This window comes from Lissotriton helveticus, chromosome 9, assembly GCF_964261635.1.
Source record: "Lissotriton helveticus chromosome 9, aLisHel1.1, whole genome shotgun sequence".
NCBI classification, from domain to species: Eukaryota; Metazoa; Chordata; class Amphibia; order Caudata; family Salamandridae; genus Lissotriton; species Lissotriton helveticus.
The window spans coordinates 626,273,464-626,298,707 of NC_136070.1; the positions used below are offsets into that span (position 1 = coordinate 626,273,464).

The window sequence follows — 25,244 nt, forward strand, 5'->3', positions numbered from 1 at the left end:
ATACTTACCCAACAGAGACTTAATAAGGAGAAATATCTTTATTTCTCCTCCTTACTTCCTCTTTCCATATGTGCTGCATTCTAAGAATTGTGTTTGTGCAGGAAGGCGTGGCTACCTGCGCCAAAAAAATCCTGCTCATAAGGCAGATACCTTTACACCAAGGGTGCCTGCATTGGCGCTAAGCAGCACACAGTGCCAGCATATAGCGATAGAAGAAATGCTCCATATCTTTGTAAATATGGAGAATTTGTGCTCTCTCCCTTTGACACAATGCAGCGCCACAAGTTCAATTGCTACTCTGCCCTGTATGAAATATTAGTAAATGTGCCCCCAAGAATTTATCTGTTCATTTTACTCAAAGTAGAAGAATATCAGGTAGGCCAGCCAAAGGACTGACCAATGGTTAGGGCTTTTGTCTAACCATACCTAGAGTTAGACTCAAATGGTTGAATAAAAAACTTGATGTTACTTCATGCTGAGAGCTTGCCTTGCATCAGATCAAGAACCTCAAGGCCTGGTTTCCATGATGACAGAGTCCGGAGTACTGAGTGCTAATGAGACTGTAGAGATCTGCCACTGGCCAGCTTGAGTCCAAGAGTGAAGCTCTCATAACTGTTTCACAGAGGAAAAAAATACCCCATAACCTACGGCCAGTGGCGGCGGCTGCCCATCTAACGTGTTTGGGTGGCCAGATTTGGAGGAAAGTGGGGAGTTGTGTGATAAAATAAAAGACTTACCTGCCAGTCTGCTCCCACTGACGCTGCTGGATGGCTTGTTGCTCATCTCGTCCAGCCGATGGGCTTCAAAGCACGGGCTCCCCTCTCAATCCAGATGCGGCTCTCACAGCATGAAAGCAGCACCAGGATTGGCCTCAGTGGCCTTGTTTGCCACTCAGACAGTGCCTAGGAGCCTGTGCCTTTTCTCCAGTCCAGCTGTGCAACACAGCTGGGTTGGAGAAACATAAGTGCGTAAGTCTGTTTGGCCAGCTTAAGATGGCTGGACAAACTGACATGCACACTTATAAGTGTACACTATTCCTCCTCCCTGCCATGTCTGGGCCTGCCCCACCCTCTACTTATTAAGCGGCTCAGATAGCGATGAATGCAAATATAATAATATTGTGTTATTATCATTTTATTTATCATCTACTGACTACAGGCAGTGGGGTGATGTTCTCCCACTATTACAGAGGAGCCGCCTCTGCCTACGGGTGAATGTAGGAAAGTAGTATCTGCTTCTTATGGTTATCCCCACTTTTTGCTTGATGTCTCACTGTTTTTGACTAGTCTGACTGGGATCCTGCTAACCAGGATCCCAGTCTATCTGCTTTCTCCTTTAAATTCACATACATGTACTTTGGTACACTCCAGATTGGATACTGGGGTACCCTTATAAGTCCCTAGTATTTGGTACACATGTAGTCAGGGCATAAGTACCCCAGCGGCGTCCCATGGGCTCAAGCATGTATTATGCCACCCCTGAGAGGCCATGCAAAATTGAACTCTAGGTCTGCTACTGCAGCTAGTGTAAGATGGTGCATGCACCACTTACTTTAGATATAGATTCACTATATCTAACAGTCACTACACTTAAAACTTATAAGTTACCCCTATAGCAGGCCTTAACAATCCTAAAGGCAGGGTGCTGAGTTTTATGTGAGAGGATGCCTCTGCAAGAGCAGAGCCTCTCTGCAGCCTTTGGAGACCATTCTCCCAGGTTGTCTGTGACTCAGCTGGACATATAGGTTGAGGTGCATTATAACCTTGCAGTAAATGCTATCTAATAAATGGCTGCATAGAAACATATCGTGTTTGGTATCAAACACCTTGGATTCATACCTTCATACCAGTAACTGGTGTGGGAGGTATGGTTCCACCCTTCTGAAGTGAGCTTCATGGGGTCACTGGTCTAACCGCTGCCAACCTTCTTGACACGGACAGCACAAAATGGATTCTGCCGACCAGAGACACTTCTGCCCTCCTGCTGCTGAGCCAAGCTTGAGCAGAGGATGGCAGCACAATAGGCATCCTGTCAGACAGGGTTTAGTGTATTGGGGCTGGGTGGGTGCATTCTGAGAGTGCCTGAAAGTCCGCACCTGGGGCACATTTGGTGTCCCTGTGTATAGTCCAGCTCAAACCAGTTCTGGGAGCCATCGGCTCCTGCTCTGGCACGAAACTGGACAAAAGGCATGGGTGTAGCCACCCCTCTGCACTGCCCCTCCCCTAGGAGTGACCCCTGAATCTGTCCAACCTTCTCCCATGGGCATAAAATGGATTACCGGGCTACAGGACATTAGATTTTACGTGGACAAGATTCTACAAGAAGAAACCACTTACCTTTGACTGTCTGGACATGCTAGACTTTGCTGGACCTCGACTGGGCTCGACTTTGTCCCCCTTTCTGTCCAAAGCTTAGTTTGTGCCTTTGTTCCATACAGGCTCCATGCAGGTCCTTTGGTTCACTAAAGACAACAGAAGAATCTCCCTTGGAGTGAAGGAGTCACTCCCCTGCTTTGCATGCACCTAAAGCGCAACTGACCAGTCTGCTGCTCCTGAGCTCTTGCAGACTCCGAAGATTTCAGCAACACAGGAGGTGAGTTCCTGAAGGTCCCTGAGGTTGATCTGCCCTCTCACCAAGTTTGAGGCAGTATCCCTTGTGGGGACTGTGTAACCCAAACCCCTGTGCACAGCATTCTTTTGCAAGTGCATATGCTTGTTGGCAATTCCTGAGCTTTGACATTGGACTCCGTGTAGTCCTGACACTGAGCAGTATTTCCACCAAAGAACTCCAGCTTCCTCGCAACGAGTGCTCCGTGGGCTGGTGCTTTGCAATCTTGCTCGAGGTCCCCTCACGACTCCTGGTCATTTGGCCTGTGGGTCCTCCTGAGGGTCATCTTGATTGTCCTTGGGATTTCCTGGTTGCTCCAGATGTACCCTGACTCCCCATTGCTTGGTGGGTCTCCTGGACCTTGCTGGTCCACACCATAACCTATTTGACATTCCTACATAGGTTGCTGTTGCCAAGGCTTGTTGGTGCTCCCGCCGGACACCGACCCCTCAGCACTGGACATCCTTAATGGGATAGCTCACCTCTAGCTCCTGGTTTTCCTCAACATCTCCTGGTCCTCGTGGCTGCAGAGTCGAGCATCCCTACTTTGCACCTGAAGCCACCAGCATCGGTGGGCATTTGTCTACTGAGCCCCTGGTCACTCTGAAGTCACCCAGCCTCTGTCCCCTCTGCTTTTAGGTTGCTTCCTTCCAGAATCCAGGCTTGGATTCCACCGGGCACTTTTCACCTTCACGGCAGCAGTACTTCTTTACTTCCTTCCATAGAGAACGACTGAGGTTTCCGACACCATTCCAGACCTATGCACCCGGCTCCCCTGGGATAGGTAACTTGGGCACTACAGTATCCATGGGTGGGGTGGCTTTCCAATCTCTTAAGTTTCGAAGGGTTTGCTCAAAGTTCTCCCAGAAGTGTCCTTAAACTTTAACTTTGTAACAGTGACTTTCCCATGGAATTGTACAGAGCACGCGGTTGTGTTTCCTCACTGCACTCATCCTCCGTAGGCTCCCTGTGTCATCGCCTGTAGTGGTTCCTTGGGGTTCCAGTGATTCTACGTGCACTAGGCACTGTCTCTAGCCAAGTTGTGATGGTTATACCACTATTTTAGTATATGGTTTGGTCTCCTGGAGCCCACTGTGTATTGTACTACTTACAACTGTTCTGTTGATCTCGTATGTGTGCTTTGTGTTCTGTCCTCGTGTAGAGGATAGTAGAGAGTGTTATATTAATAAATACATAATTTTATATAACTACTGTGCGGTTCTCCTTCACTTAATCATTCAGGGGTGATATTCTGGTAAAACAAGCTGCTTTACAATCCTTCAAGATTAATCCTAAAAGCTGCTCTCCAGAGCTACCACTAGGATAGCTTTCTAAAGGTTATCTTTGACGTCATACATCATAAGGGTGTGTGGACTAACCCTGGGCGGGCAACTTTGCTACGCCCACGAAGTGGGCATAGTGTTGCCTACTTCACCCTTTGCAAAGTAGGCGAAGCAGGCAACACTATGCCCACTCCTTGGGCGTAGCGAAGTTGCCCGCCACCCGCCTCCCTCCCTCCCTCCCGAACATACCTAATTTAATTAAATGGGCACAAAAAAATAAATAAAATGCACTTACCTTGTCCGCGGCGTCCCGGGGCTCCCTCTGCTCGTTCACGGCGCCGTCTGCTAACCAATGCGCATGCGTGGGTGGCCGCGCATGCGCATTTCTCGCGAGAAATGCGCATGCGCGGCCGCCCACGCATGCGCATTAGTTAGTAGGCGGCGCCGTGAACGAGCAGAGGGAGCCCGGGGACGCCGCAGACAAGGTAAATACATTTTATTTCTTTTTCTTTGCCCATTTAATTAAATTAGGTATGATGGGGAGGGGGGCATGCGGCGCGTAGTTGGGCTACGCAAAGTGCGCAGGTGGGCGTAGTTTCTCACCCACTTTGCGTAACTTCGCGTAGCCCCACTACGCACACTACGCCCAGGGTTAGTGTGGACTGGTACAGGGTGCCCACTTTAATTAGTGGACAGCATACACCAGGCCACCTACTCAGAGTGAGCAACAGGGGAATGAGCCCAAGTACCTCCGAGGTGAACCACATTGTTGTGTAGCTTGAACAAGGTTCTCCTCTAACCCTTGAGAACAGACGTCTTCATTGTGTGCAGGGAGCGACAACCTTTAAGCATTCATTGAACTACTTTCCATAACCATATTCATCCAACTCTGACAATTGCATTGCCCCCCTGGGACCACATGCGCCTCTTTTGATGTTGTATGCGTCAGACAGTAAAGAACAGGACACTGTGTACACTTAAGCGCTGTGCATACTCCACTGCCAGCAACTATCCCCCTGCCAACAGCTCTCTATGACTGTCAGCTGACATGCTCCAATCACATGTTCCCCATTACAACCATTGCCTCATGAACATCAGCGTGAAGGTGCCACAACAAAGAACAGTAACAATCAGATTACAGTTGACCCACATCTTCTGGGTAAAAAATGTACAACAATTAATTTGCCTTTTCACAGTGCATGCAAATTAGCATTCATGCATGTTGCATCCATTACAATGAGAAATAATGCACCAATCACCCATCATTCCCTGTGAGCATTTGGGTGTACTATATTATATGGCTGTGGGGCCTTATTGTGGAGTACACTCCCAAATACCACCTGAGTCCAGTCAGTCTTGTTAACTTAACCTTAGCTCACCTTGGGTAATGTGGCTTCGAGCAGTAAGGCTTGGCAAATGAACTAAGTGTAAAACCTTTAACAGCACCAAACAGCAAAATAATTAACCACAAACAAGCATTGGTCAACAAAAAGTTGGTAAACTTTCAAAAGTTTGAACAAGTTAGTGCGTGTACCAAATCTGGCCGGGAAAAGATCTAGGGGGCCAGAGAGGATAATTTGGACAGTTACCTGGCACTCCAGAGCATTTTTAAGGCAAGTTCCACATTTTACAGGATGACAGCCATTGACATCAATGTAGCGGGCCTGATGCTGAGTATTTAGGCAAAAGATGCTCAAAGGATTAACCGATTGTTGTGCGGTCAATGGAGGTGTCTTTGTGGTGGTCACTTGGTTCACAGGTGATGAGGAGTGACTTTGATCACAGACATTGGGGTCCCTTGAAATCCTCTGTGTTGCAGTGCAGGCCAGCCAATGCTGTGCTACCAATCTCCGTGGACTGCAGTTGGGACGAAATCCTTAGGTGGGGGCTAGTGTCCCTTGAATGCAATGAATTCAAACTTTGATAGCCCTGCCAAGTCCAGCAGACACAGGTGCAACTTTTGGCTGTCTCAGATTTGTCCTTTGGTGTGTCCGGTGACAGGTAGCAGCAAAAGGTCTGCAGTGGCTATCAACTTGTCAGTTCGGGATTCTTCAGCTCTTATGTCCCTGAAGTTGGTTCCAGAGGATCAGCCGACTGATCCTTGGAGCCACTGCTGTAGGTTGGAGCTGGAAATCAACATTTCCCAAAGCCAGGGGCTGCAGGCACAGTCCAAACTTTGCTAGCCCATAGTGCAGCAGTTGTAGTCATTCTGATGGTGCAGCCCCTCTTTAAGCGCTTTCAAGAGCAATACGTCGGTCCCCTTCTATGCTCTTTCCTCTAATTCCAGCTGACCTAAGAGGCAGGGTGCCAGGTGTGCCACATTTATCTCAGGAAAGGGGACTACGTGGTTACTAGCCATTGGGCTACTGGGTCCCTTCCTACCTATTGAAGTGTTTCCTGCAATGGGTGGCATCTAGCTATCGTAGTGCCTCGTTCTTGCTCCTTTTAAAATGGAACAGCCCTTCCTTGGTCATCAGGAGCACAATAACTCACCCTAACAGTGAGCTACACGCCCACAGGAAAACTGGTTGGGGGATGAGTTTTGCCTCTCTGGCTCTGTGTCTAATTATCTGCAGGAACACAAGGCCTCCTGTTCATGGGTATAGTTGCAGTCAGCCCTTTAAAAGTAACTTCCTCTTTGAGGCTCGTCTTTTGAGCTAACACCCTGAGTGGACATCTTGGGAGATGAGGGCACACCTCGCTCTGCAGCAACTGCCTTTGTTCCTGGGCTGAGGAGTTGTTCACACATCTCCCCAGATGGGCAAAAAGCTGTTCAGGTACCAGGGCCTTTGTGAGGTCGCTGGACTAGCTGGAGTACAGAGTGGCAACTCTCTAGAAGTTGCTTTCTTTAATAGTGACATTAAATTCAACCTGGGCATCAGGTTGGGTTTAATGCCACGATTAATTTGATACCTTATTTGACTCACTTAGGTTTTCCCATTTAGAGGGTAGACAGGCTGGTAAGCCAGTTGGTAACCCTGTAGAAGCCGAGGAGGCTACCAGCCTTTCCACAGTAAAACAACTATTTGGAAGTGTTTCTGTTAAGAAATATGAAAATGATATGTCATATTTAATAATATATAGCTCCCTGCCATAGGGCTCCATAGGGCTTCCTTAAGGGAGACTTACGTATAATATTAAGGGGAGTGTGGGCTTTGCCATTAGTTGTAATGGCAAAGTCGAACTAGCAGTGTAAACATTGCCTTCTCAGTCTACAGTGTGAGGCTGGAAGCCATTTTTTCTTGTCACATTCAGGGTGGCACAAACAGTGCTGCAGCCCTGAAGGAACACTCTGCCTAACATGCCCTGGGTACCCAAGATACCACATACTAAGGACTTAGAAGCAAGTCAGAACTTGCCAATTGGGTGGATCCAATTCAACATACCTTTTGTATAGGGTTAGAAAACTGGCACTGAGGTCTAGTTATCAGACCTCAGTATACTCTCAGAGTAAAAAAACAGCAGCATCAGTCCAAAAAATGAGGTAGTGAATTGATCATACGAAAAGAGGCATTTCCTTACATTCCCTACACCAATGTTTGCAAACAGCTTTTGTTCCCAAGTTTTGGTAGGTGATACCCAACATAAATCACAGGAGCAAACGTCCGCCTTGTGTACACAAATGGTAGTCCCATTTTGGGGGAAAACAGGGGATTACAACCAAAATGGGCTTTGCTGCCACATCATGAACAGAGCCTAAAACGTTTCTGAAACACCTGCAGAGAAATATCTGACTCTGTTCTGCTGAACAGAAAACAACACCTACATATCACAGGTAGTATCCTTGGATTAGATTCTCCACTAAGCAGGTAGTGTCCCTCTACATTTCTAGGAAAAGCAGATTGTCTGTAATCCATGTGTTGAACTTGCTTTACTGTGAGGCTAAAGATACAACACTTTACTGAATTACTGAACGACTTTACATCAAGAATTTGACACTTCTGGATGTTATATTTATTGTGCACCATTCTAGCAGTGCCAGTGTACCAGTGTGTGAGTTTGTACCCCACACTAATGTTAAAGGGTCAGCCTAGAATGTACACTGTGAGCTTGCAGATCTAGATAGGTCTTTGAGGTTACAGGGACAACAGGAAATATTTATTACACTGCTTACCCTGGTATTCCTGAGTTCTCTTGTCCAGAAAAAAAACACTTGCCTCAAATCCTTTTTCAAAAAATGAGTTCTCATTTCTGTTTCTTAAGGATAAGTTTTTAACAATGCGACTTTATCATAGAGCACAAAATATATTACATTCTTTTAGTCAGTAAATTACGGCATGCAAGTGCACTCACTCTCTGATCCATTCGTACACTCATGTTCACTTGGTGATCTTGTTACTAACAACACTCAGCCCCTGAGTTCCTGTTTTCTCCTTGCCTTGCAGTGCATAATTTGATCTGGTTGTTGCAGGTGGAGCCCACCGGCATACATTTTTGGGAATTTGGACTTATTTTTCATCACTAGACTTTAACAAAGAACATGGGAGAGAAAGACAGAAAAGGGGGAAGAGAGGTGAAATAACAGTGGCAAGGGGAGAAATATGGATGAAAATTTACCTGGAAGTGTGACATAAAGGGGCAGGGAGTGGAGGGTGGAGGATGAGAGAGGGATGAGGTAGAATCAAGACTAGTCAGTCTTCATTCGTCCTTTTATGACTGATACAGTTGCTACTCTTCTGAGCTTGGACGATAAATGGTCCAGCCTTGATATGAGACCTACTGATGTGGAGCAAAAGGTTAGTGATGCTCAGGATGTTATTGCTAAAGTTGATAGCCTTACCAAGGAAGCCAGCCAGCTTAAAAAGACCACAAAGGACTTGGAAAACCGCAATAGGCGCAATAACCTGCACATATATGGTATTTCAGAAGGTTCTAAAGGGTCCGACATAATTCAATTTTTGAAAACTCAAGTTCTTCAAATTGTTGGACTCTCAAAGCACGTGGATTTCAACATTTAAAGAGCTCATCGTTTGGGTCTAAAGAATACATCTTCTACTTCTAAACCTAGAGGCATAATTGCTTATTTCCTCCTATATTCAGATCTTATGATGATTCTTAATACAACATAAGCAGATGCTCAGGTCTGGTCACACATTTTTCTTCACCCAAGATGTTTCTAAACCTACTGCAGCGCGACGGAAAGAATTCCTAGATCTTCGTCCTGCGTTGAAAACAATGACTGCATGCTACGACCTAATCCATCCTTGTTAGTTTTTTTTAAGTGACTTATACAGAAAGAACTTATAGCTTTGAGGATCCTGCTGACCTACGAAAGTTCTTTCATACTCACAAAGGAGAACTTATGGAATTGAGCAAACCCTAATTGTTTGAAAAAATGACTCAATGTCTTTTTTTCTGTTAGTCCTGTTTTTTAGTAAGTAATTCATGAGTTATAATGTTTTCCATGTTTTTCCTCCCCCATGTCTCACAGGTCTCTCCATTGCAGCTTCGATGTACAATGTTTTCATCTATGTTGTCCTGTCGACTATAGTGTATGATCCAATCCTGCCGCTGTTTCCCTTACATGTTTGGTAAGTCCCCTTCATTTCGTCTTATTTGGTCTTCTATTTTCGGACATCTCTTTCAGATTGTTTTTCATTATTGTACGGTGACATTTTCTTCTCTTCAGGGCCCCTCATGTTCATCTGGCTGTCTTGTTCCTTGCCGCCCCCTCCCACTCTATTGTTCTTTGGTGACCTGTTCTTCATGGCTAAAGCCATTTGGCTTTTTGTCATCTTCTTTGCGATGTCTTCTTTTGAGGTATTAAAATCCCCTCCTCATTATTCCTCTTTCTTCTCTTTCCTTTTTTCTTCCTTCTCCCTCTCTTTTCTCCTCTTCTTTTTATTGCTCCCTTCTTTCCTGTCCCCTTCTCTTTCTTCTTTTTGGCACCATTTGAATTATTTCCTTTGTTCTTCCTCTTCTTTTTCTTCATACCAGTATATGATTTTCCAGGACTCTCTTAACTTGCTCTTGTTTATATTCTTATGGTGTTCATATGGTTCAATATCTTCACTTTCCGTTTCTCATTACTCTTTATATTCTTATACCCTCTGTCTTTCCTTACTTTTGCTTCTTTTTCTGTTACCTTTTGTTTTCTTTCCTTTTTGTGGCAACATTTTTTACATTTATTCCTTTCTACATTCTCTTCCTTTTTATCTCAGCCTATTATTTTTTATAGTTCTGCCTTGGTCTCTTGTTCTCTGGTGGTCATATGGATCCGTTTATTTTCCTTTTACTCTTCTTTGTCTTCAACATTCTTTTAACAATCTTCCAACCTTATTCTCTTCCCTCCTATTCTATTCTGAATGCTTTACTTTTTCTTGCCTATCCTCATCTACCTTCCAGGAATGAGAGGTCTTCGCATTATCTCTTGGAATGTTAAAGGTAACCCTGGACAAGGCACTATGCTACGCTCGCATAGTTTGTGAAGTTTGCGCTACTTCGCACCACGCAAACTGCACGTAGCACAGTGCAAACACGTGTAGTGTAGTGCAGCGGTCATTTATTGCTTGCTCGCGGTCCTCAACGTCAGGTTGGCAACCGCGAGAAAGCAAAATGATATCCCTACGAGACTTTGTCCTCGTTCGCGATCAGCAACATCAAGTTGCCGATCGCGAGCGTGGAAAATAAACCTCCCGGTGAGATTCTAAACGCCGGGAGGTCAGGTTTCTCATTGTGAGTGGTCACGTATGCTCGCGACCGTTCACGATGGGAAACTACCAGTCCGCGTTGAGAAAGCTGCAGCTCAAGTAAAAATCTACTCGAGCGGCAGTAAAAGACAGCTCGCACTGTGCACGATGCCGTTTTCAATGATTGCACAGTGCGGACAAGCATCCGGCACTGTGGAATCATCGCGAACAGGGTACTACGCAGTTCGCGTTGTGCCACGCATAGCTCGCGTAGTGCGAAGTTCACTTCGTGTAGCTACATGTAGCGCTACTTCGTGAACTATGCCCAGGGTTAGGTAAAGGTATTCGCAATCCTATTAAGAAGCAATGTGTCTTATCTTATTTAGCGAGACTGAAATGTCAAGTTGCTCTTTTGCAAGAAACACACCTTACTTTACAAGATCTGTCTTCATTGCGTAAACAATGAGTAGGAGAAGCCTTCTACTCTCCAGCAATTAACAACAAAAATGGTGTTCTTATTTTGTTTCATAAATCGCTGACTGTTCAGTTACAAAATGAATTTCATGATACTAATGGTAGATGGTTGTTTTTATATACGATTGTTAACAATGTACAACTTTCCTTCTGTAATGTGTATGGCCCTTATGGAACTGATTTAACCTTTTGGAATGATTTTTCCACACTCCTTTCCTCACATGCAACTGATGATTTAATTGTGGGTGGTGACTGTAACCAACTCATGGATCCTTTTTTAGAACGGATATGTTCCCAATAAGATGCAAAAATCCTTTTACAAAACCATCTCTTCCGGAGGCCTCATTGATTCCTGGAGAATATCCCACCCTGACTCCCTTGAATTCTCCTTTTTTTCTGCAGTACATACATCACATTCCCACATTGATTATATTTTCCTCACTCAACATGCTTTCCAATTTATGACTAACTCAGAAATCGGTTCCGTTATTTTAGACATGGATTACCCCTCACCCATTCCCACCTCTCGGCGCTGGTGTTTTAACAACTCTCTCCTCTTAGACTCCTAGTTTATTGATCACTTTGGGCTTTTCATGGAAGAATTCTTCCATGATAATCTTAACTCTACCTCTGACTTTCACTTTATTTGGGATGCCCTCAAGGCCGCTGCTTGAGGTTGTATTATTGACTTTGTATCCCGAAAGAAGAAAAAAGCCCTTTCACATTCATCATACATCCTTAAACAAATTAAAGACCTTGAACATCTTTACTTCACCACTAACTCCTCTGACACGCTCTCCTCTCTTATCAAAGCGAAAATTCAATACAACACACATTCCTGGAACTCTGCTTCCAATAACCATCTCAAATTTAATGCTAAAATGTATGGAGGGCGTAACAAAGCAGGCAAATCTCTTGTGAACTATCTTACAATTAAAAAACTAAATTCTAAGTTTATAGCTATTACTGATTCTCGGGGAATTCGTCAGTCCACTTATGACAAAATCCTTGACTGTTTTGTCCATACTACTCTTCCCTCTATACTTCAGATTCCACTCCTTCCTCTGCACAAATTGACTCCTTCTTTCAAGCTATTCCCAAATCCCTTGATAAGCCTGTGGATCTCTCACCTCTTGACATTCCTATTTCGGAAAAGGAAATACTTAATGTGATTACTCTTCTGCCTAAGGATAAAATACCCGGTCCAGATGGCTTTACTGTGCGTTTTTATCTTCACTTTAAGAATGTTTTAATACCACACTTCATTTCCCTGATCAATCCCTTTCTAGCCCAAGGAGAATCTACGGGTACCTTCACACAAGCAATGCTTTGCCTAATTCCTAAAAAAGATAAAGATCCCTCCCTTTGCAAAAATTATCGGCCCATTTCCTTAATAAACACGGACTGTAAAATTTACACCACAATCTTAGCTAATCGCATTAATAAAGTCATCCCTGATCTAGTTAATGTCTATCAGTCAGGGTTTGTCAAGGGTAGATCTATCACTGATAATTCGAGAACTCTCCTTAATATCATCCACCTTGCGTCTAAGATGGACTACCCTGTCGCTGCTATCACCTTAGATGCTGAAAAAGCCTTTGATAGGGTTAGCAGGGATTTTATGTTTGGAGCACTGAAATGGCATGGTTTTAGCCCCACCATTATACGTTATATACAACTGTTGTATTCTGATCCTTCTACTTCTATTTGGGTCAATGGCTCTCAATCCAAGTATTTTCCCCTTCATAGAGGTACCAGACAAGGATGTCCCCTCTCTCCTCTTCTTTTTATCCTCGCATTAGAACCTTTCCTGGAAAAAATACGCTGTTCAACATCCTATACTGGCTTCACATACAAGAATGTTGACATCAAGTTTACTGCTTATGCAGATGATATTTTGCTCTGCATCTCTTATCCAGCCACTTCCTTACCCTAACTCTTCTCTTTACTACATGATTACTCTTCAGTCTCTGGATACAAATTGAATGTAGATAAATGTGAAGTCCTACCTCTAAACAAGGATCTGTCTTTGAGTGGAATCCCAGATATATTAAGTGTTTAGGTATTCTTTACGCCAATACTATTAGAGAAACCATCAGACTCAACCATACTGATATACTTTAACCACTTGGATGCTGAGCTTGTGCATGGACATTCAATGTAATTTCCATTGAAATTAATGGGCACTCCATGACGAGCTGAGCTCGTCATGAGCGTCCAAGGGGTTAAAGGATTTCCTCTCTCATAGACGGTTGGTCCCCCCTTTTCTTATCCTGGTGAGGAAGGCTTGCAACTATTAAAATGATGCTTCATCCCATTGTCAATTATTTTTCTTGATGCTTCCTACTTCTCTCCCACATTTTTTCTTCAAAACCATAAACAGCCTCCTATTCAAATTCTTATGGAAAAAGCGCAAAGCTAGGATTTTTCTTGCTCGTCTTCAATAACCCAAAGAATTAGGTGGGGTTAATTTTCCTAACATTTCTAGATTTCACTCAGCCTTTACTTTAAACCAAATTTGGCCTTTCCAAACAGATTTGTCTTCTCCTCCCTTAACTGCCTGGAGCTCACTAGAACTTGCGCAACTCTCTCCTTTCTCTTTCCTTACTGCTACTCGCCTATCTCAACCTCACATACTCTTCCCAATACCCCTTGCTTACTCATGCCATAACCTCTATCATCTCTCAGAATAGATCCCTAACCACCACCGTCCCAACTCTCTTATCCCCACCAGATTTTTCTATTGCCTTTAGGGCTGCCGCCATTTATAAATTACTTTCCCTTCCCACTACTGAGAGGCTTAAATCTCCACTTAAACTCTTATGGGAAAGAGACCTCATTCAAGAATTTTCCCTCCAGGTTTGGGACACTTTATGGTCTAAAATACATACTGTCTCCCATTCTGCCAGCACCACACATGCTTTATACTTTTTTTTATAACAGACATTGTTGTACTCCATCTGATCTAAACAAATTCAAGTTACTTGACTCCAAAAAACGTTGGTCCTGCTCCTATGCAAGCAGTGACTTATTACAAATGTTTTTTCATTGTCCTGTGGCTAAATCCCTTTGGTCTCATATCTGGTCAAAATTAAATGACATTTTAGATACGAATTATCCTTTTGAGATTGTACATATTTTTTTGGGTGGTTCTTCACCTATATGGAATGTTCATAGTAATGTACGTAAATGTATAGATCTATATATAGCTATCTCTTTTCAAATAATCACAACCAACTGGAAGGATACTTCGAAGATTTCATATAATGCTTGGTGGAATTTGTTATGTCATCACCATAGGCTCAATCGTGCTTTTGCCATCACTATACCTTTATTAATCAAAAAAGATTTGTTATGGTTGCCTTTAACTGATTTCCTCTCTAGACATGTTACTCGAATTTTTACCTGTCATTCCTTTACTTCTTGCGCGATATTTGTTAATTGCACTTCACTTTCACTTTCCTATAGCATTTTAAGATATTGAATTTGTTTATTAGTTGGCATCCTTTTCTTCCCTTCTTTCCTCTCTCTCTCTTTCCTTTCTCTTTCTTTCTCCTTCCCACAAAATAAAATGCCTTTAAAAGTTTAGACCCAGATGCATCAAGCTAGAATCCGCTCGCAATGGGGCAGATTCTCAGAATCTGCCCCTTTGCGACTGGTATTGTTGCATTTGGGATGCATCATCCCAAATGCAAAAATCGCAAATTAGGAAATCGCAAAATTGCTATTACTTGCATTTAAGGAATCTCAAACTTAGATTCCTTAAATGCAATGCATTAAAGTTTAAAAATAGCGATTTCGCTAATAGGGCTCGCAAATTACCATGAAGTTGAACTTCATGGTAATTTGCAAAAACTTTGCATTTTTCAAAGTTTCAAGGGCATGTGTGTGCCCAACATATGTGCACAAATCAATTTCAGGGGGGGCAACAGGGTGTCCTTTGGACACCCCTGCACCCTTGAAATCGCATTCTCAATTTGCGATTCGCTAATTGCAATTCGCAAATTGAGAATGTCTTCCCATTCATTCCTATGGGCCTCTAGGCTCATAGGAATGAATGGGAAGGTATTCCTTAATTGCGACTCGCAATTTGCGAGTCGCAATTAAGGAATGTTAAGAAATCGCTATTTTTTTTGTGATTTCTTCATGCATTGCATTTTGCTATTCCTTAATAGCGAATCGTTATTTTTCGCTAATAAAGAATAGCATAATGGGTTCTTGATGCATCTGGGGTTTTGTTCCTTAGTATAGTTCTATAGCCCTCTTGGGGATTGTATTGCATACTGTTACATTGTATTATTCCTCTATCTCTCTTCATTGCCACTTGTTTTTGTAATGTTTTACTTGGTTTATCTTCTTTAATAAAGCTTTTTAAACAAAAAAAATAAAAGACTAGTCAGCCTTGGTATTTCAGTTTTACAAGCGTGCATGTAGTCGCTAAAGGTACATCATTGCAACATCATTTTTTAACATTGATCCTAGCCCAGAATAATTGCCTGCTTCATGCTATATCACCGGAGAGGCGTTTCCTGCTTCAAAAAGCAAAATGCCCATTTATGAGAAGTTTGTCTCAGACCATGAAACCAGCTACGCAGGTGTGCATTTAATTCCCTGTGTGCCTTTCAGAGAGGATTTAAAAATCAAACATTACTCCCTGCTCAGGAATGAATGGGTTAACTACAGGTGAAGTCTGTGAAGGCTTACGACATGTGGGAGGGAAGGATGGCTTTCTTGCTCAATGACCGTATATCTTTTGCTCGAACCGGGTATAAATATCATATGGTGGGAAAAACATTCTACAGAAATTAGGTCGAGAGGTCCCGCTTGAAAAGGAGCCAGTATATAGGATTTTATTTCAGTCACTCGTGGGTTCTACTCTCATCTTGGAGGCAGGCCAGTAAAAGGTGAGTGTAACTGCATACTATCTGTAACTATCAGCAACACATTTGAATACTGCCCAACTGTGTGTTGCACTTTACCGGCCATGCTGCTGTATTGGATTAAATCCACACTCCAGTGGTGTAACACAGAATTATGGTGCCCCCCCCTCACAGAATGTGTTGAGGGTCCCATTGAGCCTCCTATATCGCAGAGAAATCTACAAGCCTGAAGAAGAATGGATGCCCCTTGATGGTGACCCCCAGCCCCTTTGCAGAGGCTGCAGTGGCCTGCCTTAGGCCACCTCCACACTCTTGATTGTTACATCAGTGAGTATCCAAAAGCTTGACACTGTGTCAGCTGAATCCATTATTCTTGTCTCTTTACATTCATAATTTTGTGTTCCATATTTAACATTCAAAATATCGCAACTGACTCCATCCTAGCTTTTGACCCATTCAGGTTAACTTTGTGTTGTTGAGTTACTATGTAAGCTGTCCTTGAAGGCACCCCCCAACTTCCCTGGAAGGTTGTTGAGCCTCAGATATCCTATGAGGAGCATCGTGTTTCACCCAAAAGAGAGGCAATGAAATGTGTGTGATTGAGTAGGTGAAAAGGGGAAGATTAGGTGATAACCAATACATGAAATAGTTGTAAGAAGGAATGTGATTAGCTGTAGTGAAGATATGTGATGTCCAGATATTGTTTTCGTGTGGGTCAATACATTTTTCGTCTCACTGACAAAAAAAGGACACTTCCCATCTAATGTGCTTCTCTGGGAAAGTTCGGGGCTGTCAGGACCCCATCTCACTTCTCTTTTTTCATTAGCTGTTGTTTTCTAGACTCCACAGTAGTAAAGTCCAAGGGCCTGAGTTATATATAACCTGGTGAACGAGTACTGCCTCTGGTCACCCCTGTTGACATTAATAGCCTGACCATCCCCACACGAGACCATCATGGATAAAAAAAGAAGTTAAGTTAATACACCAGGAAATAAACTTGCATTCAAATCAGATTATTTTAAGCACTGCATGCACCATCATGCTGTAATTTAGAATTAAACAACTCGTAGATATTGCAAAGGTCATCAGCCTGACCTGCAGCACTGTGTATTTGTTTATTTAATGATGCACATAGGATGCAGAAAGGCAAAAAAAGCAAACTTCAAGCAGCTATAGGGACCTAAGATTATGAATTTTGGAAGAGGAAACTTTTATTTCATTTTATTTTTTGTTGTGTTTAATATTATTATTTTCATACATTTTAGTTTTTTGTGATAACGAGTTGGTTTTATGCACGGTCATTGTTGAATCATGCTTTGATTGCAGTCAGATATTTATGCCACTGTTAAACTGAAATGTTCCACCCCTCGCAGGACAGGAAAGAAGCACAAGCAGTGCGGGATGGAATTCAGCACAGCAGTCCTGTTACTCCTAATCCTGTGTTTATCCTGCCTGATTCTTCTTCGCATTAGAAAAGCGGGGAAGAGGCGGGCGCAGATGCCACCGGGTCCATCTCCGCTGCCAATTATAGGCAACTTGTTGCACGTGAACACAAAAGATATGGTAACATCGCTCAATGCAGTAAGTCACATTTAATAAACTAGGATTTTCTTGTTTACCTTCGACCTATAGCATAGTGCTATTAAAGGATACTACTTTAAAAATAATTTCAATTTCACTGTAGGACTTAAAACATCTTAAATCAGTAACATTGTAAGATACCTAGGGCCTGACTAAGATGTGATCGGTCTATTCCGACCTGTGCATAAACCCTTATTTAGTTCTGTTTGGAATTACTAGTTAAAGGATATTCTATGTTTCTGGTAATTATCAGATGCGTTAAATACCTCAAAGCTCGTTACATTTTGGCAGGTCAAAGCATTCGGTATTTACATTATCGTGCGGATTTTGGTGCGTTAAACACTAAGGGCCAGATGTAGGTCGCCAAATACCGGTCGGTAACGGCCGATTTCGGCTGTTACCGACCGGTATTTGGGATTTGACATGTAGGTGGCCTTAATGTTACAGAATTGGTATGTTTACCGATTTCGTAAATTTACAGAATCGGTAAAAAACCGAATCGGTAAATTTACCAATTCTGTAAATTAATATGTAGGTGGCACTGTAATCAGTGCCACAGGCCCTTACCGAATAGTTATTTACCATGGAATACTATTCCATGGTAAATAACGAATTCCAGCGTACATGCACATGTGTGCATGTACACCTGTGCCATGTGGCACACATACATGACCTAAGGGCATGTATGTGTGTCACATGGCACACAAGCCAGAAACAGGGGTGCAACAGGGTGTCAAAGTGACACCCTGTCCCCCTTGTAAAATCAGTAATTTTACCGATTCGGTAATTACCGAATCGGTATTTGCTATTGAATCCTATGGGCTTCAAGGCCCATAGGAATCAATGGCAAATACTGATTCGGTAATTACCAAATCAGTAATTACCGAATCGGTAATTACCGAATCTTACCGATTCGGTATTTTTACCGAATTTTTTACCTACATAGCAATTACCGAATAGTAAATACCGAATCGGTAAAATTCGGTATTTACCATTCGGTAATTTGCTATTACCTACATCTAGGCCTTAAACCTTTATGTTATTCTCCATGAACTCATAATAGATGCTTTTCATTGCCCTCGATAAATAACGTACTCCATGGTATCATTATCAGGCGAGCTAATTCACACTGACACTCGTAATCAGGCGCCCTAGAATCAGTACTTTGAGCCATTGATCAATATGTTGAGTATGCTTACGTAGGACTCATCCTTCTCTTTGTCTGTTTTTATACAGGACAAATTAACTTAACAAGTGTTAAGGTTATGTTAGGATATGTGGCTAAGTCTCCCTGTGCAGAGAAGGAAAGTGGTCATAAAAGCATTACATAAAGGTATCACACCGCAAACACTCTTGAACAGTGGATAACTGGCTAGCAATAAGCATGGAAATTCTGGAAAGGGGGGATATATGAATATTATGTGTTTGTCTACTTCATGGTGGTCATCCGAATATAATCAGAGTCCAGCTTGCCACCTTCTGCGGTTGTGATGAGCTTTGAGATAGTTAGACAGCGTGGTGCCTGCTGCTTTGTGCACGCAAAGGCAGGGGGGTACCATAGGTACCCCCCATGTGCACCCTCCACCCCCCCTTCACCCAGGGGGCCCGCAACGGGCCCCCGAAGTGAAGATCCGTATGCTTTTCCACGGCGGAAAAGCATCTCTTTTATACCATCCTAATATGTCTGGCGGTGTCTGAGAGACACTGCCACCATATTAGGCCTTTTCCGCCGCGGTTGTAAGCCAACCGCGGCGGAAAAGCGGCGGACTGAAACCAGGACCCACCAGCCATCCTAATGTGGCGAAGGTCTTTGGTGGGTCCGCCGAGGATTTTCTGCATCCTCCGGGCCGGCGGTGGCTTCCGCCGGCCCGGAGGATGCGGAAAATCCTCCATCGTAATCAGCCCCTTAATCTGTCTGTAGCAACTGTAAATGCTGTAAAGCCTCCCTACATTTCCGTATATTTGCAATTCTTAAAAGTGGCTTTAGAAACCGATTATTATTTTTTTTTTTGTTCTGTATAAAGTTCACAGAAGAAACAAGCATTAGCATAGCCAATAGGTCTCGCCTTTGGTACCTTATAAGTGTTTAGTCATGAAACACTTGATTTTGTTGCACCAAGGATATTGTACTGGATAAATAAACACTTATATGGTCCCAACGGCGAGACCTATTGGCTATGCCAATGCTTGTTTTCTAAGTATTAACTAAGCAAGTTGAAGTTGTGAAGGCAATAAATGATGTTACAAGAAAACAAGCAAGATGCGTGTTCATAATTTGATTCATAGCAACATTGATATCGCCAACTTGCTGCTTGTTGACTGTTCCAAGCATCAACTAATCTAACTCAAGATCGGAACATTACATGCAGTCTTACCTTGGATTGGAAAAACATGGACTCAACCGTGTCTCAGACTTCCCTGCCTACCCATCAGGCAGCACCTAAACATTAAGAGACACTGGCTTGATCCAGAAATTCCTGTCAGGAATTGTCCGTTTGCTTTATCTTTAAAACAAGCATTGGCAAAGCCAATGGGTCCGTTCTTGGACAGAGCATTGGCAAAAGGGATGGGAGTTCACATGATAGGAACGAACAGGATATGAGAACAGAGGATGGGAGAGGACAGAGAATGGCACATGGTGGAGAAAAGCACACAATGCCGAGAGAACAGCATAGGAAAAGAGAGGAGAGCACAGGACCAGAGAGAGAATTTGTAGACAAATAGAGGAAAGCAGGGAACAAAGATTATTGTTTTGAGTGTACAATCAGAGAATGCAAGAAGGGACAGGGACCAAATGGTAGATCACAGGAACACAGAAGCAGAGGATGGGAGAAAACAAAAGATCGCTGCAAGGTGAACGAGAGTGCCGGATGTAGTAGACCATAGGTTGGGAAAGAGCATAGAAGGGTGAGAACATGGCGCCTGGGACCAGAGGATGAGTAAGCGTATATTATGAGAGAATTCATCCCATGATGGGAGAGGACAGGATAGATGAGAGCCTGGAATTTGAAAGAACAGAGAAGAGAAGGGAGAGAGCACAGAATGGGAGAGGTAACATAATAAAAAATTATGAGAGTAGAAGATGGAATAGTGAGGCAATGGGAAAGCAAATGAGCACATGTGGAATGTGGGAGGTAACAAGATAGAGACATGCAGGAAATATACAACACAGGAATGGGGAGAGCTCAAAGAAGAGCAGCACTTCAGTGGTTGTATAATGTGGGAAAGTGCAGTCACAGAACGAAAGATTGAGAGCACAGAAGATAGATGAGAAGGGTGGATCAGAAAAAGCAAGTGATGGGAGAGCACAATATGTTATTGGGCTGACTGAAGAAGACAACAATTGAGAATAACAATCGGTCAGTTGAATGCATTTGAGAATGGAAATGGTGATGAGAGGGTAAAGGGTGATGGGGCACTGGATGTACGAGGGCAGGATGGATAAGAACACAGAATGGTTGAAGCACATCACATCAAGGATGAGAACACATTGGAAATACACAGTATTGGGGAGCATCGGATGAGGGCGCACAAGATGCAATTGATTGGTCTAGAGAGAGCACCGTATGAAGAACATAGGATCACGGAGCACAGAAAGACAGCCTCATAGTACTGAGGCACAGGACTGAAGAGGCAGTATCGTAATTGAAAAATCCATGATGAGATATCACAGTGCTGGGAGGAGGATGGATGGAACATAGGAGAGATAAACACACACCAGGATAGAAAGAACCTCATAGGAAGAACTCAAAATGTGAATGAAACACAATGTGATATAGCTGCAGATAAGAGAACAAGGGGTGCGAGAATGCAAGATGGAAGAGCACAGGATGAGGAGCACAGAACATATGATTTTTGAGCGGGATGGCATGAGACGGGGCTTTATATGACTAAAGAGGTCACAGAATAGGAGGAACCACACAACATGAAAACACAGACTGGAATGAGAATAAGAGCAACCATGTTTTAGAAGACCAAACAAGATTCGGGAGCACGGGCGGTGGGAGAACGTATAATGGTTGAGAATGGGCTGGGCAGATCCAAGCATTGCAGACCACATAATAGGAGATATCAGGAGAGAAAATGGTGAAAGACAATTTGTGTGGAGAATGTCCAAGATCACATTAGATACTGACACTCACTATGTTATTGGAAGAGCAGCCTAAATAGTTAGGATTTACGCTACTATACTGACGCCTGGCATAATAGTATTAGTGGACCACAATAGTTTCCAGCGTGTCCATTTCCCCTCAAAGTAGAAACTACTGCTTCATGTGTTCCTCTTTTTTTCTGTGCTGTTGCTTACATTTACAAGAATCTTCCATTTACAAATGCAACGTTTCAAACACAAAATGCTTAACAATTCGTTAGTTTGTGGTTGAAAATATGGAGTGATTCTGTTGGCCCAAATTTATTCATGCTTGCTTTTGCCAAATACATATGGAAGCCATAGGTCTTATCGTGCGGCATTATGCCAAACCTTGCAGGTGCATGCTTCACATTGTAGTGTGTAGGTGATCATATTTGCTCTTCTTAGCCTGGCATTTGCCATCAGGTTAGTATGAGAATTTTAGCATAGTATAGTTACTCTTAGACGCAACTAGACAGTCTTAGGTTAGGTGGGATTCGATCATAGATACTTTATATATGGTAAATTCGTTATTAAAAAAATACTTTGTATATTTTTAAATATGGTAACCTTGTCATTGTATGAATACGTTTTATTCGATGGGTACTTTATGGTCACTATATTTCGAGCCTGTTTCCCTAACCGATGTAACACAGGTTCCTAGCAAACATGTTCTCCGGCCACTCATGAAATGATCTCTTTGATGGATTGTACCGATTCATAATTTTGCATGTCTGTGCACTTTGTCTGCAATGTATGGGTCCTCTATAGGCAGACAATAAATATGGTTAATCTTTCACAGTTCAGTGAAAAATATGGCCCTGTCTACACCATTTACTTGGGGCCCACTCCCTCAGTGGTGCTGAACGACTACTTATCAGTGAAAGAGGCATTGATTGATCAAGGAGAAGACTTCAGTGGCCGAGGAGATGTACCTATGTTCTACAACTTCACCCAAGGAAATGGTAAGAGCCTGTTGAAAGGATGCCTAGGAACAATCACCATTTTAAGCAAAATATGTCCTTAATTGTTGAGTGTAAAGTTTAAGATATGTTGCTCTGCTCTGAATAGTAGCTGTCAAAAACAGCAACATGGCAACATTGTTTAGGGGAGAATGTTTATAGTGTGGGTTTGTAATGGGAGGCATGTCTATGAACTTGAAAAGGGATATCTACAAATGGATACAGTAGCTGAACAAACTTTAGAGAGGTCACAGCACAGTCTGAGTGGAAAAAAACACAGAGGAGCTCACTGACGGAGCATTTAGAAGGCATGAAGAAAATGAGATGGGACATTAAAAGAGGCGATCAACAACACACAGAACCTCATTCCAAATGCTTTTTTTATTCTGATGGATCCTGTAACTGAAATTATGGGGCCAATAAGAGTGGTTTGTTTAGTCTGAATACCACTGCTGAGTGGTAATCTCCTAGATTTCGCCTGGTGCATGCAAGAGATGTTTCTGGGTAGGATGTGTGGAAAAACAAGCAGGGATTATCACTGTTAATCAGTTTCCCACATGTTATTCCCCAAACACCTATGCTACCCATTATTTCCTTTTTCCACAACCAAAGTGATTCCCAATAACAGTAAGATGGGGAATATGATGGATCATTTGTAATCAGGACACAGATGCATTACATCAACCTACAACAGCAATAACTGGAATAGACTTAAATGGATTTCATAAATTACTGTTAGATTAAAACCATTGATAAGCTTGTTTTGAAAGACGAATGAAGAGCAACAGGGAGGAAATAAATCAAGCAAAAAATGTACATTTGTCTTGGATGTGTTCAAAACTTAAAGTGCAAACAGAAGACCAATAGGGTAAGGCGATGGAAAGCAGGTGATTGTAAACAGGTATTGATGATAAAGCCAAGAGGCTACAGATATGTCTGCTCTAGTGAGAAACTGAGCAAATGTATATTAGTAGATAAGGATACAGAACATAATAGCAAAAGGATGCATCTCTTCATACTTGCAAGCCAAGGAGTATACGTTGAGAAGAGGTTTCTAGAGAGAATTTCTATGTTCACAATGCATTAGAAATCTAGCATAATGGACTATAAGGACCTTGCAGAAGCTGTTTCTAGCAAGCAAGCTAGAGGAACAACTTTAACTAGAAGACAACCTTGACTGGAGGTTCTTCTAAGAAAGTGGTAAACATTTATATGAGGGTTGTGTAAGAATAGTGAAACCAAAGAGTACAATCATAGAGAGCAAGGCAATGAATCATGCAACAGGAGCAGCTTAGTGAGATAGAGAGAGAGAGAAGTCATTGCGTGTGGTGAAATAATTTGATATGCCACCCTTGGAAATATCTGACGCAGAGGACACAGAGCGGAGATAATTTGTGCCATGGGAACCAATTTGTTCACATCAATAATTCAATGGCTATGTACATGAAACCTGAAACACTCAAACACTGACATGAGGAGGTTGTTGTTGCTTCTGTTTACTCCATAACAGAAGAGCTGAACAGGATTTAGTGCTAAGCTGCACACATATTATCTAACACCCTACAAACATTTACTTACAGATTAAACCTGTATTGCTGGAGCTCAGATTCCAGTGTGACTGGTTTGCAAGGTCTAAGAAGCAGAGTTGATTCACCTTAGTCTAATGATTGGAATGTGCAGTGCATTTCTCCTTTAACCTGTTGGCACGCCAACCCTACCTAACGAAGTAATTAATAGTTGTTACCTTGTAATCACATTCTCCTTCTTAGATGTGCATCCTAATCACATTTAGCTCTGTCAAAGTTTGTTCATGTAAAACATGTGTTGGAATAGAAAGTTCCCAAAAAGCCATGTTTATTTATTGAATTAATAAGTTGGCAAAGCACTGTTCGCCGCAGAACAGTGTCATGACACTTAAATAATGGTAGCTTAATAATAACATCTAAGTACTCTGAAATCTCTCAAGAGCAATATAAATGAAGTCTGGGAATTGTCAGCATCACTCTTTGCATTGCTGTTTTAGAGGCTATTACTCATACTACCTCCGGAAAACAGAGGACCTGCTAATTCATTAAAAGTACCTGAATAAGTAAGTACTTCAAGTCAAGTCATGCTTTACTACTTGGTTAGATTTACAATATAAAAACTGTACAATCAAATACATTATCATATTATTATAAATGCCTTATTGCACTCTTTTGTGATCACCCTGACTTGAGGAACATTCAAAGTTTGTGGCCAGAGAATGAGACTCGGACTATCATGGCTAGAGAGTGCAATTGACAGAATGGTTTCTGGAATCTGGACAAATGTATTATAACAGTGTCCATAAAGTAAGGATGTTCAGCTAGAGAGCCATAGGTTTAAGGCATGGCATTCTCAAAGCCTCTTGCCTAAGGTGTGAGTGATTCTCTAAAGAGCATCTGGATCTCTGGGTTAATTAAGTGCCACTGATGGGATAGACTTGTAAACAATCATTTAATGTATGGCCTGGTGGTAGGAGCACTCCCTTGATGATAATAGTTCTATTTCAAGACTAGGGACTTAATTACGAGTTTGACAGATCAAGACATCCATGAAAAAGATGCAGACATTCTGTCCCCCATGTCTTGCATCAGTGCACTCACATTAATATGGGAGATGGTACACATTAATATGGTAGACGCAGCAACCTCTTCTTTTTAGCAGATGTCGAACAT

General features: G+C 42.6%; 1 protein-coding gene across 1 annotated transcript in view; it reads left to right on the plus strand.

Moving 5' to 3' along the window:
* The first annotated feature begins 17,274 nt into the window (after nt 1–17,274).
* LOC144781708 (cytochrome P450 2F3-like) overlaps nt 17,275–25,244 on the plus strand; it is a 208,821-nt gene continuing 200,851 nt past the window's right edge. Inside the window, exons 1-2 of the mRNA XM_078660682.1 lie at nt 17,275–17,454; nt 22,386–22,548. Coding sequence (XP_078516808.1) covers nt 17,275–17,454; nt 22,386–22,548 — 343 coding nt within the window. The remainder of the gene's footprint in view (nt 17,455–22,385; nt 22,549–25,244) is intronic.